Source organism: Arvicanthis niloticus, chromosome 11 (assembly GCF_011762505.2).
Source record: "Arvicanthis niloticus isolate mArvNil1 chromosome 11, mArvNil1.pat.X, whole genome shotgun sequence".
Classification (NCBI taxonomy): domain Eukaryota; kingdom Metazoa; phylum Chordata; class Mammalia; order Rodentia; family Muridae; genus Arvicanthis; species Arvicanthis niloticus.
The window spans coordinates 55,442,054-55,459,863 of NC_047668.1; the positions used below are offsets into that span (position 1 = coordinate 55,442,054).

Sequence of the window (17,810 nt, forward strand, 5' to 3'; positions counted from 1 at the left end):
TCTTTTTTGTTTTAAATTTACTTTAGTTTTAATTGTGTATCTATGGGAGAGAATATATGTGCCCTGAGTGGTCACACTCATGGAAACCAGAGGCTTCATACACCTTCTAAGCAGGAGTTACAGGAGGTTTTGAGCTGCCCTGTGTGGGTACCGGGAACCAAACACAGGCCCTCTATAAATGCAATGAGCATGCTTAAACACTGACTTAAAAAAAAAAAAGAAACTAAATATACTGAAATTTAAGCTAGCCTTACAGCCATTAATTAACTCAAGTGTCTTTAACTGCTCCAAGAACACAAGCAACCAAATTTTTACCCTCTGCTCCACGCCACAGATCTGAGGGTCATTCTCTGGAAAAATGGAATTGCTTCATAAGCCATGCCTAAAAAGGTGAGACACGGTGACAGAAACACATCTTTAATCCTAGCATTTAAGACAAACATGCTCTACATAGCGAGGCTCTGTCTCAAAAACAAGCAAAAAAGAAAGGAAAGCCCTATAGATTAAGTGCCTAGATAGACTCTCAGATTTTAGAAAATGGTCACTGTTTACCATCCTGTGAAAATCTCAGTGTCCATAATTAAAGATTAAAGGGACTCCAAATATCTTTTCCTTTTTAAAACAAAAACAAAAAACACCTTCTCACTATGTAGCACTGGCTGGCCTCGAACACAGATTCACCTGCTTCTGGAATGGTAGAATTAGAGGTGCCTGGCCCAAAAATATCTTTTTTTAATGGTGGGGTAGGGATGGGGGAGTGAAGAGGTTAACTGGGAATTGAGCCTAATTCCACCACATGACAGCAAGTACTTTTATCACCAAAACACGTCCCCACATTTCATTATACTTTTCTCTTAAGGCAGAGTCCCACTAAGCTAAGTTGGTCATCCTCTACTTCAACCTCCTGAATAGCTGGAATTCTAGGCCTATACTACCGGCAAAAATTACTTTTCTAACAATTCACTAATGCTTTTAAAACCTTGTTTAATTTTTAAATCTTATTGTGTACTTATGCACATATGGCCATCCATGGCGCATGAGTTAAGTCAGAGAACAATCTCTGTCAATAACTTCTCTCCTTCCACTATGGGGATCCCAGAGATCAACTCAGGACATCAAGCTTGGCAGCAAGTACCTCTACATACTGAGGTATGATCCCAGCACTGGGAGGTGGAGGCAAGATAAGCAAGTTCAAGGCCATTCTAGCCTACATTAGACCCTGTTAAGGAAGAAAGAATGGAGGGAGAGAAGGAAGGAAAAGAAAAGAGAAGGACAGGAGTTACTGAAGTTGAAACTATAAGCTAGATACATAATAAGGCCTGACTGTGTAATCTTTTACACAGAAGGTAAAAGCAGTATTGGGGGTTTGAAGACATCCTTGGGCTATACAGACCAAGTCTGGGATCCAAAGAGAAAAAAAGAAATTGAGTGTACAAGAGAAAGAATGACTGACACAGACCCAGATCTACTCAAAGAAGAAAGTTTAAAGACAGACAAGTACAGGTCTGTAATCTCAGAATTCTGAGGTTTAAGGAAAGGGAGAAAGGAGGGAAACCACGGCTAAAATATATGGTTGAGGAAATGGTCCAGGCAGTAGAATGGAGTCTAATATCCAGTTAAAAAGCAAGAGAAAATAAAGGACAGGGGAAAAAATGCAACAAGATATCCAGTGAAGAGACTGAAAAGACCCATGCAGGCAGGGCCATAGATTTTAAAAGAAAGAGTGCCCACCAAGCAAGAACCGAAACTTCTGATTAGGATCTTGAAGGATTTTTAATTCCTAAGACTTAAAAACAAGCTTCACCACTAACAAGAAGGAATCAGAACAGTGCCAAAACCAAAGCACCATCCAAAGCTAGAAAAAAAAAATGAAAACCATTTTTGACCTAGACTCCCAGCAAACACTCAAGTGCATCAAAGGAAAGAGTTAAAGCATGGCCGTGGAACAGAGGCATATCTCAATGCAGAGCCCCTGTGCAGCACGTACAGGCCCTATTTTGATCCCCAGTACCACTTTAAAAATTGTCAATCATAAGCTGTTAAAAAAGAAAACAAAAAACTTCCCTTTATATGCTGCCTTCCTGCAAGAAGGTGCTAGAGGATGACAGGCTTCAAGGTAGAATGTTCAGTAAAAACAAGAATGTCACACACAGGAGACCTAGGGTATTTCCAAGGCGATAGCTGTGAGTGTGTTACAGAAGATGGGAGGAGAAAAGGTCTAGACTAGAGATAGCCAGGGATCATCACAAGCCAAAAGATTCTCTCTCTGATGATGGCTTGATGGTGAGGAAACTCACTGAGAGGTTACTGAGGATATAGGAAGCCTAGAGACAGATAAAAGGAAATTAACTGAATAGAGAATTTTTTAACTCAGAAGAAGAGAAAAGGAGGAAGATGGTTTAGTGGGTAAACATGCTTGTGAAGCAAGCCTGACAACCTAAATTCAATCCCTAGAACCACCTAAGTCAAAGCAGAAAACTGACTTCACAAGCCTCCATAAGCAAACCATAACACACACACACACACACACACACACACACACACACACACACACACCAACCCATGAATTCTCAAAATAGTAAACAAAAAAAATTTGAAATATTAAGAAAAGGATGTAAAGAGTTTAGAAACTAGATAGAGGGAGTGCATTTCTGTGGAGCAACAATACCAGCTGAACGTCGTGACATGAGAGCACATCCACACACACTCTTAGACTACATGTACAAAGCTGAAAACTTGTACAAATTCAAACCAGATAAAAATCCCAGCACGGAGGTGGGGGAAACAGGTGGGCGCTGAGGAGCCACTGGCCAGTGATGGCTACTGGGAAAGAGAGACTCAAGTGTTCTTCAGGGATGCTCTAGCAGATGGCCCTACACCTATGCACATACAGAGAGGATTACACGAACTCAGTAGAATTAGAAGAGACCGAGCACATATAGCTAAGAGGGAAAAGTTATAAGGAAGATGGGGAGGATCTGGGATGACAAAAATGGGGGAATGGATCTGACTCTAACACATTATATGCATATACAAATATTAACATTTTAAAAAACAGAACTTACAATTAAAGAAGCCAGAAAGATAGCTCTGCAGTTAAGAGCACTTGCTGCCTTTGAAGAGGAACCAGGTTCAGTTCCCAGCACCCACATTGGTGAATCACAACCACCTGTAACTTCAGTTCTGGAGAATCTGACACCTCCTCTGGTTTATGGAGGCACCAGGCACACATGTGATACCCATACATACAGGTACTCACACGTACACATGAAATAAATAATTTTTCTAATTAAAATTAAGCTTGATGTGATAGAGGACACCTTGAAGTCTAGTATTCGAGTAGCAGAGGCAGACAGATCTCTGTAAGTTCCAGGCAAGCCTAGTCTACACAATGAGTTCCAAGACAGCCACAGCTACATGAGACCCTGCCTCAAAAACAAAAGTTAAGTTAAAATGTAAAAGTGAAGTTGGTATTTTAATTGTTCATCAGTTCAGTCCAATCATAGGGTGACACCTCCGAGACTGAACCAAAATCAGCCTTTCCCATTACACACAAGCTGGTCATCTTAGGGAGTGACATAACTGACTAATACACCACACAAATAAAGACAAACAAAGCCAAAGGAGGTTTTAGTAACACTTGTGTATGGGAATGAGGTGGGCTCTAATGGCAGATTACTTGCCTAGCAAGCATGAACCCCTGGGTTTGATCCCTGGTGTCACATAAATTTTATACTCATCTGTAATGTCAGCACTCAAGAGATGGAAAGCAGAAGACTAGAAGAAGTTCAAGATCATCCTATGCTACTTAGGGAGTTTGAGGGTCTGAGGTACACTGAAACCCTATCTTTAAAAAAACAAAAACCAAAACTGATATACTACATTAGATGTCAATGTCCTGGATGTGAGGTTATATGATTTCCCCAAAATGTTACCATTGGGAAACACTGGGCAAAGTATATGAGAGATCTGTCTTTATCACCTTTTACAACTACATGTAAGCTACAATATCTTAATAAAAATTTCAATTAAAAGTGTGCATAAGCACTGCTACTGATATGGAAGAAACAAATCAACAGTACCTTCTGTTCCAAAATTCATAGACTGTACCTTTCCTAATTTTTAATGTTTTGTAACCTTTGGGTGCTCTGTTTTCTGCATCATATTGGAAACACAACATTCCACCACCAACTGTTTTTTCATTAAGACATTTTTCATCAATAGAAAGGATAAACATCAGTTACGAATGCTTGCAACCCAAAATACATGGCAACGCTTTCAAAGAAACTTTTTCTCATTCTTAATTTCCCTTTAGATTTTTCTCTTTTTTTAATAAACAATTTTTTTAAACTTTTATTTACACTGGTGTTCTGAATGTATGTCTGCCGTATCTCCTGGAACTGGAATTACCAACAGTTGTGAGCTGCCATGTGTGCGCTGGGACTTGAACCTGGATCCCTTGGAAGAGCAGCCAGTGCTCTGAACGCCTGGGCCATCTGTCCAGCCCCAGGTTTTATTTTCATTTTTGACAGATCTCATGTGGACCCTCCTGCTTCCACTCCCATGTGCTGGAACACACATGCATTACCATGTTCTTTACATTGCACTGAAAGTCAAATTCGTGGTTTCCCGAATGTTCTACCTACCAATAGAACACAGCCATTTCCAGCTCTACTTCATATTTTTTTTCACTTTTATTCTCCTTGCAAATTCCTTTCTTCACCAAGCCCAACTTAAGAAACGTCAAACTGTGTTACTTGCTTTGGTTTTTGAGTAAGGTCTTGCCCTGTAGCCCTGGCTGGCCTCAAACTTGCTGTATAGACCAGGCTGACCTCAAACTTTCAGCATTTCTCCTGCCTCTGCCTCCCTGGTACTGGGGTTACAGGTGTACAGGTTACATCCTCAGTGTAAGTGTATTCAAAGAATTTGCTCCATATTTACAAGACTTGTAACTTACAATCCGTTTAGGTTCAAACATTCTGCTCTAACCTCAATGTTCTCTCTTGCTCTTTTAAACTCCTCCACAACTTAACCATCTTCACAAGTAATTTCTTCATATACATCTATGGCTAATCACAAAATTTGTATGTTGTGCTCAATAAACAGTCTCATTTGTAAACCAAGACTCAACAGCCTCCACTTTCCTGCCCATTGCAGCTGCTACCACAGCACCACCTAGGAAACCTTGTACTGTTTCAAACTGAAACAGATCCAGAGAATTTCTCCTCCAGTTTTCCCTCTTCCAAGTCACAAGGAAGTATCAGTAGTTTTGTTCCAGTACTTGACATAGCATTATTTCCCACAATCCTTAAAGAAGACAGTTCTCTCAGGCATTATCTCCTCTGTTCTATTATACTCCAAACTCTATCATGCAAAGGATAAATAACCCAAGTTGAAGCATTGCTCCTCCCGGGTAACTCCACTCTTCAAATTGAAATTAATGAGTAGAACTATCTGTCCTAATCCACCAATATTCTGGGGCTGGGGTGCAACACAGCAATGAAATTCTCAGAATGAGACACATAGCTGTGAATAGAACCCTAAAAGAACCATGCTGGAGTCTAAGTGAAACCCGAAGGCTCCTCTTTCCTGGCAGCCACTGCATTAGCTGTCATCTGGAAAGAAGGGGCTTTCTATGACCAAATGCTCTTTTTACACAGCATAATCAAATGTTTCAACAGTTTTATAGGTTTTGTTTGGTAGTGAGTGTTACAGGTCACAAAATTTACCATCTTAGCAACTTTTAAAAATTGAACGTAAGCTGAGCTTGGTGTTAAAATTCTGTAATCTCAGCAGAAAGCAAGGCAGAGGCAGAAGGATCAACAGACTCCCATCACCTCCAAAACATACAAGCATATGTGAGTCCCTACTTCAAATTCTGAATAGGTCTTGCCTAGCATGCACAAGGTCTTGGGAGTCAGAGTTCTACCACAACTTGGTTTTTTAATTGCTTTTAACTGTTTTGCCCTTAAAAAACAAAACAGGTTCTCTAGCCCAGATTAGTCTCCAGCTCCCTATATAAGCTCCCTATAAGGATGACCTGGAACTTCTGATCCTCTTCCCTCTTCCTTTGAGCACTACAATTACAGTGCACCACCACACTGTTTCTGAAGTTCTGGAGAATTAAACCCAGGGCCTTCTACTAACTCAGCCATGTCCCCTAGCCCTTTTTATTTTTTGCTAAATTTTATTAAGCAGAGTACCACCATAGCTAGGTGAGTCCAGAACTCACAATGTAGCCCATGAACCTTGTAGACCCATGTAGACCTTGAACACACAAGCAATCCTCCTGCTGCAGCCTCATGAGTGTTGGGGTTACACGCATAAGCTGTAACATCAGGCTCACCTATGCGATTTCCCACAGTACTATCTGAAGTCCCAGCAACATGTCAGAGCTCCAAATCCTCCAGATCGTCATCAGCACTTTCCCGTGCTTCTGTGGGGTGCTGTGAGAATAGCCATTTATTCCCGAGTCTATCCCATGAGTGTACTATATGGAGCCAGAGCCTCACACTTGCTGAGCATCCTACATCCCCAGCCCTCCTTTTTTTCATCTGAACAAGTTCTCACTAACCTGCCCAGGATGTTCTTGCTCTGTAGACTAGACAGACTTTCAACCTAAAATCCTTCTGCCTCAGCCTCCCATGTAGCTGAGACTAAAGGCCTGTGCCACCTAGTCTAATAGAGAATAGCCATTCTAATGATTGTAAAATAATATCTGTCAATTTGACCTGTGTTTAATTTTTTTTTTTTTTTTTTTTTTTTTTTGGTTTTTTCGAGACAGGGTTTCTCGTGTAGCCCTGGCTGTCCTGGAACTCACTCTGTAGACCAGGCTGGCCTCGAACTCAGAAATCCACCTGCCTCTGCCTCCGAAGTGCTGGGATTAAAGGCGTGTGCCACCACCGCCCAGCTCTTTAATTATTAATGAGCCATTTGTACATGTATTTTTAGAGTCAAGTTTATATAGTTTTAATCTATCCTAAAAGCACACGCTTCAATAAGAAAAGGTCCTTAGGCATTCTGGCACTCCTGCAGCACACGACTGTGTATCACTGCACAGCTCTCACGTGCTTTATGACAAAGGTTTGGCTCATTTTTCTAAAAAGCAGACACGATATAAAATGGGGTCAGTTGGATTTCATCAGCTCTTTTGTTGCTTTCCTTTTGTTTGGGAAGACGGTGTCTTACTTTGTAACTGGCCTGGAACATGCTACATAAACTAGGCTGATTTCAATTTGCTTTGATTCTCTTGTCTTTGTCCTGAGCATTACAGGATTGTGCCACCATGTCCAGCTTATCCCTGACCAGCCTGGAATCTTCTTTGTAGATCAGGATAGCCTTAGACTTACTTATATCCTCTGCTTTCTGAGTACTGGGATTACAGGCATGTGCTATCACATATAGTTAAATCAATAGACTGTTAAGGGAAAAGTAATTTACATTTACTGATTGATTTGACTCTGTGTGTGTGTGTGTTCATACCCACTCTCAAGTGTCACAGTATACATGCAGAGGTCAGAGGGCAACATGGAGTTGTTGATCTCTCCTACCAAGGAGGTCCCAAGGAACAAGCTCAGGTCATCAGGCTTGGCACAAGTGCCCTTAACTGCTGAGCCATCTTGCTGGCCTAATCAACAAGTGTTTAATGGAAGTTAGTAGAATCAATTTATTCTTCCAAAGCTCAGCTAATGTACTCAGATAATAAAAAGATACTACACCTCTCACAGAGGCAAGCCTTTATCAATTTAATTTTCTTACATGGGGGCCAGGGACTACATTATTCAGTGAAGATACTATCCTTAGAAAAGTAAGAACTTGAGGTGTGGAGGGAAGATTAAGGACCAAATGACAGCACATCCAGTGGAAACAATACATTAAGTGTGTGTGATTTGGCTGAGGACGGTAGCTATCGCTTTTAATCCCAGCACTCTGGAGGCAGAGGAAGACAAATCTTTAGAATTTGAGGCCAGCCTGGTCTACAGACCAAGTTCCAGGACACCAGTACTACACAGAGAAACCCTGTCTCAAAAAAACCAAACAGGCTGGAGAGATGGCTCAGCAGTTAAGAGTGCTTGCTACTCTTGCAGAGGATCTGGGTTTGTTCCCAGCACCCACATAGTGACTCCTGTCTACAACCCCAGTTCTGGGAGACCTATCACCTCTAGCCTCAAAGGACACTAGGCAAAAAGTATACATACAAACATGCAGACAAAACACTCTAACACATAAAATAGATAATAATTAAGCTAACACACACACAGAGTGTGCTTTGCCAGGTGGTGGCAGCACACACATTTAATCCCAGCACTTTAGAGACAGAGGCAAGTGGCTCCCAGAGTTTGAGACCAACCTGGTCTAAAGCCAAAGTTCCAGGACAGCTAAGACTACACAGAGAAACAGTCTCAAAAAAACAAAAAAGAAAAAAAAGAATGTATTTTAAGGACAAATTCTTGTAACTATACTATAATTGAGAAATAGTTTCCAAAGAGTATTCTGCCAAAAAATTATGGTCAAATCAACCACTGAAATTTGTATACATCCAGAACCAGTAACTTTCTTAATTACTTTCCAAAGAATCATTAAATTTCTAAGACCAGTTTTGCCCCCAGAGTGCTTGATGCACAACCATAAGGACCTGAGTGCAGATTCTCAACATCCAAGTAAAAAGCCAGGCATCGCACAGGGAATCCCAGCACTAGGAAATCTGAGACAGGAGGATCTTCGAGGCCTGCTTGTTAGCAATCAGCAAGTTCAGGGTTCAATGAGAGACCCTATCTCAAAAAGTACAGTGGAGAGAACAGAGGCCCACACTTGACCTCATCCTCTGGCCTCCACATGCAACACACACACACACCCAAATTACTCAATTATTAAACAGCTAATACTTAGTATTAAGTAAAATCTTTTCTCAATTTACTTCCCAATACTCAGAAAGCAAATTGAAAGTTAAAGTATTAAAATAAGTCAGCCTTGGTGCAGTAAGTTCTGTATGAAGAGGATATCACTATACTATCCTATCTCTCTTCCTACCTGTGTTCATGATTCATCATCCACCTCTTTTAGGTCTTAGCAACTACAGTCAAACAAACAAACAAACAAACATAGACCTCCCCCCTCCTCTGTGTAACTTGTTATTTAAATGATCTTAGACTCACTTTTGATGTTGTTTGTTAGCAGTCTTGCTATTTGAACCTGTAATCCTCCTGCCTCAGCCACTCAAGTTTTGGAATTAGAAGCATGAACCACCACTCCCAGCATATAATAGCCATTACCACACTGGCAACTGAAATATGCTTAATATAAAGTGAAATGGGCTGTCCATACAGCTCCCACACTAGACAGAAACAGTGTAAAATATCTGTTTGAAATGGGCTGCATATGTGCATCTTTGACAAGTTAAAAGATATTAATTTTTTCCTTTGTGACTACCAAAGCTTATAAAGATAGCATAAGAATTCAAAATCTGCAAAGAGCCAAGTTTGAGCTGGACTAAGAACTGTCAGAACTGTGTTCATTTTCTTAGCTTACTTTATTCAAATCTTGTGTCAAAACATCAAATGTTTTTATATCAAAATGTGTAAATGCCAAAGGTGACAGTAAAAATTGTTTAGCAGAGCACCAACAAATAAATATTCAAGCAGCCATTACACACAAGATATATTAAATCCATAAAGCAACATATTCTGTCACACACCAGTAGCAGGAAGGCCATATATTCTGCACAAATCCACACTGTGTTCCTACAAAGTACCTGGCACCATTGTTTAGTGCTTTGCTCTCACTGACCTATAAATCCTCACAAGCACCATACACAGCAGATACATTTACGCTAATACTATTTTAAGACATTGTAGCCAAAGTTGCAGTTAGTAGCCAGGAATTCAACACAGCAGGTTATATGGGAAACAACCCATTTCCCTGAGTCAAAAGACAATAAAAACTATGGGTGGGATCTGGACGGGAAGTGTAGCTCAGCAGCTTGCCTACCAAACATGAGATTATTCAGGGACAGGCAGCCGGGGAGCCAGGGCGCTGAGTAGAGTTCTTCACCACAAAACTTTACTTCCTACTTTCACCTCACCCTTCTCAAGGGCAGGTTTAAAAAAAAAAAAAAATCACACACTAAATTCTCTCTTTCAGAAAGGCTGTCTCCCCGCTGATCCAACTCATACTTATCTTTCAGACTTCGTTTTAAACTGTCAGTCCATGCAAAGCAGATTCCCATAATTTAGACTAGCCCCCTTCCTCCCTCTCCTCACTGTAGTGCTTTGCACACTACTGTCGCCGTCTTCATCAGAATGGTCAAGGGGTCTATTGTATCCACCACTTATTCCCAAAGCTTTTAACAGTGCCTACCACTGGTGCTCAATCCCCATCCAGCTACACTTCAGCAAACTTCGCGCTGTAGGTGCTAATCCACCAAGCAGAGGACAAGTTCAAGCTTCAGGATATTTTGACAATCCCGCCCACCAGTAAGGTAAAACAATCATTTTAAATAAAAACTTGCTCACTTTAATTTCAGTATAACTTGCTTTAAGAATATGTTTAAGCTACTTACAAATATGTCTTAAGGAAATCGAAGCTGATTTCATTAATATTATAAATTGGTTAAAATCAGTTTGATTTTCACAATTCTTAGGAAAAACCACTACAGTTGCTTCTCTACATAACCTCATCATGAAGTTAGTTACATTTATCACAAGTTTTCCTGCACTGCTTTAATGCCGGAGCTGAGGTCCAAAAATGATAGGCACCGGATACTTTAAAAAACTGGGGTCGGGGGGTGGGGGGAGATGTTTCACGTACAGTTACTCTGACAAAATTAATGTTGGTGCCAGCGTCAAAACGACTTTCTTGGAACCTTCCCTTTTCATTTCCGAAACAGGAAACCCATTTAAAAGGTCAACCCCCTCAGCTTTTATTTCCATACCAAGTAATTCCGAAATATGTGGTGAAAGTACATTAGAAGTCCTTAGAGCCATGATTGATGAAACATTTTCCTGTAAATTCTAGCATCAAGTAAAACATGAGAACCTGACTTGATTCCATCGGGTTGAAGACAGAAACCGATCATCTCCCTCAGACTACTGCTTCTGTTGAGGTCTTGAAAAAGCACTGTGAGCCAACCATGCCAGATTCCCACCCCAAGCACGAAGGGCCTCCGATTGTTTGACACATCAATGGTTCAGTCAAGACAGCCAACTCACTTTCCCCCGCCCCTCTCATTTTCCTTAATGATTCTGCAACTCTCAAGTTTACTCCAAGTTACAGTCAGATGGAATATTTTCTCTTGACCCCAAATTTAAATTCGGGCCTTTGCCACATAGCTAGTATTGCTTCAATCGCGACCACTAAAATACGTCTATTACAAATAGCACATCAAGTAACTTCACGCAATTATGGTAAGGCCAGTCAAGTCACTTAAAGAAATGGGATTCTGGAACGCTGCTAAACGCTGCATATTTTGTGCCAGCAGGCACCGAACGGAGGAGACTTGAAAGCAAAGACCGGATGGTAAGCATGGGAAGACCCCGCCCCAGTAAGCGCTATTCCGATTCCAACAGTAACTTAGGTCTCTCGTCTGGAATCGGAATCACTGGAACAAAGGCGTAAATTCCGGGAAGCAAGATGTCCGGAATAAAAGAAAACGGCTCGCGGCTACAGAGCCCCCACACCATCCTCCTACAGGTCTTACCTATGGTGGAAATAAAGGTGGTATTGAAGGCATCATCCGAAAAACGAAAAAGGACGCAGGTCTTGCCCACTCCCGAGTCCCCGATCAGGAGCAGCTTGAAAAGCAGGTCGTACGTCTTCTTCGCCATTGGGAGGAGCGGCTCGGGCGCTCGCCGCCGGTAGCCCCAAGGGATCGGTGCTGCTCACTACGGCCAACTCCTCACCCGGGCGTTCTGGGGCCGCAGCAGCGGGGTAGCGTGTGCCGGAGGAGAAAGCAGATCTCAAGACGGAGCAGGAGACCTTCCGAACGGCCTCGTCGAGGAAGCCCCGACGGTGGCGGCGCCCGTGCCTCCGAGGGGCGGCGCCCGCGGCTCCGCAGCCTCTCCCAGCCGCTCCGCCCGGTTCCGGGGAGTCGGTCGGGACAAAATGGCCTCCCCTCCCCCCTCAGCGCAGCTCGGCCGGGACGCTCCCACGGGCGAGCGAGCGAGCTCTACGTCGAGGGAGCGCGGCGGGCTTGAACACGGCCTCCGCCCGGAGCAAAAACTCCGCGCTAGGACACGGGCGAGGGCAGCGGGAGGTCTCGCGAGCGGACGAGCCCTGCTACATAACCCCAGGAAACCGAGCCGCCCCGGCCAGAGCCACCTTTTTCCCCGTGCCCTCTCACGCCGGCGTGCGCGCTGCCTGAGACGCACGCAAGGACGTACACCCGCCCTTCTCTCGCGCCCTCGCTCCTGCGGCCTGCTTCTGCGCACGCGCGCGGGAGGGCATATAGGGCACGCGGAGGCGGGACCAGGGAGGGCGAGGCCGCGGGCGCGCTCCCTGCGGCCTTCTGATTGGGTGAGCGGCTTGACGAGCACGCCCCGCGGGGGAGGTGCGACCCGGGAACTGCGCAGACGCACTATGTCCGTGTAGCCCCTGCCCTCCCTTCGCTTGCCTTTTCCGGGGTGCCCATCTGATTGCTGGAATCCTTTACTCCCTCTCAGTCTTCTGTTGAGGACCTAAGGATGTTAACCCAGCGACGGGCGTGGGTGGCCACGCGTCCCTGTGTGTGTAGTTCGTAGATGCGAGAGAAAGAAGTGCCCTGGGACATTCAAGAACTTCCTTACGAAACCCGGACATCTCCAGAAGAGATCCCGCTTGTGGGGCCGGTCTTGACAACCCGGTCTCCTTAAGAAACTAGAGTTGAGGGAACCGAGATTCCAAATTGAAAAAGTCGAAGCGCTCCTGTGATCGGAATGATGCCCTTGGCCTGAGGAACCCCGGGTGCGGGGAGAACCTCCCTGAGAATGGAAGCTACGCTGCTTCAGGCCTAAGCAGCCCTTGGAATCCCGAGAGCTGAAGCGCTCTATTCAGAAAAGGCGGTCGGTCACTATAGCCAAAGTTGTACCACCAAATAGAAAATCTGAAAGGCTGCCCCATCCCTACCGAGCTCTTCCTTGCTTTTCACTTGTTTGTAGGTTGGTTGTTTTGTTGCAAAGTCTGGTTCCGTACTCCAATACTGGCCTCCAATTCATGATTCTCCAGTCTCAGCCTCCTGAGGGCTACTCTGGTGGGGTTACTCCACCACGCCTATGCCATGTCTTTTCGTTGGTTTTGTCCCTCTTCCCTCTTTCTATCAGTCTTCTTTACACTTCCCTTTTCTTCCTTTCCATAGTCGAAATAAGCACGTTTCTAACCTATCTTTCTCAGTATGCTCCAGCACTTGCAGGATGTGATGGTAGAATGGTTGAACCTGGTGAGCTGGTTCACCAATAAGGAGATGCTTATTTATGTAAACAAATTATATATATTAAGTTAGTATATAATATAAATATATATAAGCATATTAAATAAAAATAAGCTACACTTTGGCAGACACCTCACCATCACTGAAATGTGCATTTCATGTGTTACTAAAGCCTTTGATCATGTTCTTTTGTGACCATCTCAGTTGTGATCATGTTCTTGAAAGACTCCTCTTCCTTCTAAACACCCATGAGGCTTTGAAGGTGTTTGCGTTCTCTAAACCATCTCCCAGTTGATTCTCCCATTAGTCTTAGTTTTCTCATTAAACTCTATCCTCTGAATCATTCTTCCTCCAGCTGGGAATGTCTTGCTATATTATTGTAAGTCAACAATTCTACTAAAAAAAAAAATTGCCAGTAAATACTAGCTTTTCAGCTTTGTCTTAGTTCAGTCATAATCTTGAGCACCCCAGGAAAATCTTCAAAAACTGGGAGTGTAGCTCGTTTATACAGTGCCTGTCTAGCATAAATGAAGCCTCATGTTCAATTCTTGCAAGGTGGGGACCAGAGAATCAGAAGTATAGAGTCATCTTTGATTACAAAAGAGAATTGGTGAGTTCGAGGCCAGCCTGGTCTACAGAGTGAGTTCCAGGACAGCCAGGGCTACACAGAGAAACCCTGTCTCAAAAAACCAAAACCAAACAAACAAAAAAAAGAGAGAGAGAGAGAATTGGATGTCAGCCTGGGATACATGAAATCTTGTCAGAATGTGGAGGTGGGTTGAGATTATTCTTTCTCAAATAGCTCAATTGACTTAAATTCCAATATTGTAAAGCATCTGAAAGTCTTAAGCTTTAAATTATCCAGGCAAGCCTCAACCTTCTTCCAATTCAGCCTACCAAGTTTGCAGATGTATGCTACCACACCTTCTTGAATGTTACTGGATTTGTTAATTTTTAAAGTAGAAAGCTGAATTTGTGAAACAATACCATCACATACATTTGGGAAGTAATGGACTGGTAAAAATAATTACTATTTTTTAATTCATTCTATATCCCAGTTGTTTCCAAAATTCATATTCTGAATTTTTGCAAATTACTGGGTCATATTTATTAACAATTGTTTTCATTCTTACATCGGGATCATGGAATATTAGATCCTTGAGATCATGATTTTGTTGGATGTGGTAAGAATGTCTGTAATCCTAATACTCAGGAGGCTGAGGCACAAGGATCAGCTGCTCAAAGCTAGCCTCTGGCAGATACTGAGCTAGACACCCTCTCATTCTTCCCATTGTGTCCCATCCCCAGAACCAAAAAGGAATTGACTCTCTACTTATTGGGAATTGAACCCTTGGACATGTGAGGCAGGCACTTCACCAACCTCTCTGCACCCTATTCCTCCTTGCTCTTTCATCGAAGCTCATTTCTTTGGTTACTTTGTTCTTCCTAAGAATGGCATCTTTGCTTGAAAGGTAGGTCAGCCTTGCTGCGTCATCACCTAACTGTAAAACCGACTTCTTCCGGTCTATAGGACTTTGCCTATTACTGCTACCCATTTCCTGTGTTCACACCCACAATCTTCTACAGGGACTTCCTTGAGGAAGGTTTTCATTAGACAGACCTGATTGTCCAGAGGCCACGGCTGTTTTTATCACCACTGACTGCCTCCCTGTTTGGCAGCAGGTGCTCAAGAGAGTGCAGGTCCAGTGAACTACCTTACCTCTTACATCTGCTAGAAAGCAGGAAATGTTTTCTCTCCCATAGTTACTATGTATCTTCTTGATTTCAAGGTTAGTTTAATTTGGTTTTCTCCATGTAAAATGTACCTCAGATCACTTGCTATCCCTTCAGCCTTGAGCTTAAATGTCCTCACCATAGCAACTCCTGCCACAAGTAGCTTCTTTCCTTTCTAAACTCCTTCAGTACTTCTCAAAATCAATGTGTTATGGGGCTGGTCTGTAATAGCAGCACTGGGGAGACTTAAGTAGAAGGATCAAGGTAAGTTCAAAGTCAGCCTGATAGCAAGATAGAAGGCAGCCAGGACTACAGAGTAAGAGCCTATTTCAATCAACAAAAGAAACCAGTTATGTTTTTAAAGTTATTAACTTCACAGTGGACAAATGTTTCTTTTAGAAACTTCACTGTGGCTCACGCTTGTATTGCCAGCAGATCTCTGCCAGCTCTGGGTCAGCCTGAGCTACATAGTGAGACCCTGTCTCAAAAGACACAGTGACAAGTTTTATAAAGGAAAAAGCAAACACTATGATAGGATGAAAGGGTCACCTTTTTTTTTTCTCTTGAAATACTGTTTGGTTTGGGTTTTTTTGTTTGTTTGTTTGTTTTTTTCTGAACAGAGTTTCTCTGTGTGGCCTTGGCTATTCTGGAACTTGCTTTGTAGACCAGCCTGCCTCAAACTTACAGAGATCCTTCTGCCTTTGCCTCCTGAGTGCTGGGACTGAAGGTGTGCACCACCATGGTCCAGCTTGAAATACTGTTTTGGAGAAATTTTCAAAATTAAAATTTGGGGTGTGTGATGTTTTTGTTTATTTTCAAGTTTTTAAAATGATAGCATTTATTTAAAAAATAATTTGAAGAGCAAATGAAAAATATTACATTTGGAACAATTTTTTCATCCTTTAAAATATTAATTTTAGGGCATACAGAAGACCTCAACTCCACTGCAGGGTTTATTTATTCTGTAGACAAGAACAATGTTAAGTCTAATCACAACTGGGAGTCAGGAGTCAGCAGAATGTACTAAACTTGCAGCTAGTATCTTCCAGAACTAGCATGCAGTGACTGGCTGTGTCATAAGGGACTACTCCTTTAACCTCAGTCAGCCTGTTCTGCTCATGTACCGAAGGACATTAGACTCATAAGATTGTTTCAAAAAATTAAGATAATGCCTGTAAATATTCTTTGTCTAGCCAGAAGAGTATGCAAAAGTAAGTTGTTTGTGTTCTATTAAAGAGCTATGAGTTATACCATAAGGACAAAGAACAAAACATTATGTATTAGAAAACATAAATTATCACCCAGCAGTGGTTGTGCTTTAATCCCAGCAGTTGGTAGGCAGAGACAGACAGATCTCTGAGTTCCTGACCAACCTGATATACAGAGCACGTTCCAGGACAGCCAGGGCCACATAGAATAACCCTGTCCTGAAAAACAAGAAAGGAAGAAAGAAAAGAAAGAGAGAGAGAGAGAGAGAGAGAGAGAGAGAGAGAGAGAGAAAGAAAGAGAGAAAACATAATAATAAAAATAGTCACAAGAACTTGAACCTAGAATAGAAATGTGGGCTGGGGGAGGGGAGATGCAGAGGTGGCTCGGTAGTTAAGTATGCTTGCTGCTCTTGCAGAAGACCAAGAGTTGATTCCCAGCACCCACATCAGGTAGTTCACAACTGTCTATAGCTCCACTTCCAGAACTCTGATGCCCTCTGGCATCTATACACCCTGCATGTCCATGGTGCACATTAACTTATCCAGGCACACACACAAATATTTTTTAACAAGAATAGAGATGGTCAGAGGAGGAAGAAATGAAAGTTAGAACAGGGAGAATAGAACTGAGTTGATGTGCAAAGATTTAAGAATATTAAAAAGGCTGATGAAACCAAAGGAAACAAAGTCAGTGGCTGAAGGTAGCAACCTTCCAACCCCCAATAAAAATACCCACACTGCAGACTTCAGCAGGTGATGGCCAGCTCTTCTTGCATGTCAGGGCCTTGGGCCATGCACAAACCTGCCCACCTGAGTTCAGTCCTCAGAACCCATATAAAAGTGAAGGAAGAAAACTGATTTCACAAGTTGTCTTCTAACTTGCACATGTGTGTCATGATCTTATATATTATACACACTTGTGTGTGCGTATGTGCACACACACACACACACACACACACACACACACACACACACTAAGTAACATGACCCTGAGTCTTCTAGACCTAAGTTTCTATTTTTAGATCATTTTGTTGAAAGGAGACCTTGAGTAAGTTGTCCAACCTCTCTAATCCTTTTTCTCCATTTGTGAATGAAACAATCACAGGATTGTGTGAGAGTTAAATTAGATGCAGCGTTTTGCTGGGAAACGTTTTGTTTATCTTGTTACTGTCTCTTTGGGGCTTTTTGTTTGTTTCATGCTGAGGATTAAACCTCAGTGTCATAAAAACGTTAGGCAAGAAGTCTACCACTGAGCTATATCCCAGCTCTTAAAAAATAGTTTCATTTTAACAGCATTGCTTAGAAAAAATGTAATCTAGAAGGACATTGTCATGGGCTTTGTGCTGTGGTCATCCTTGTCACTGATTTTGCGATACAGTCTCATGCATCTCAGAGTTCTCTCAACTTATTATGTAGCTAGGCTAGCCTACCTAGGCCCCCTGATCTTCCTATTTCCACCTCCCGAGTAC

At 42.5% G+C, this 17,810-nt stretch overlaps 1 protein-coding gene across 1 annotated transcript in view; it reads right to left on the reverse strand.

Annotated features, from left to right (window-relative positions):
• Positions 1–12,413, reverse strand: part of Rab10 (RAB10, member RAS oncogene family) — a 50,837-nt gene extending 38,424 nt beyond the window's left edge. The window contains exon 1 of the mRNA XM_034514020.2: positions 11,696–12,413. Within this exon, the coding sequence (XP_034369911.1) occupies positions 11,696–11,822 (127 nt within the window). The 5' untranslated portion in view covers positions 11,823–12,413. The remainder of the gene's footprint in view (positions 1–11,695) is intronic.
• Between the last annotated feature and the right edge of the window lie 5,397 nt (positions 12,414–17,810).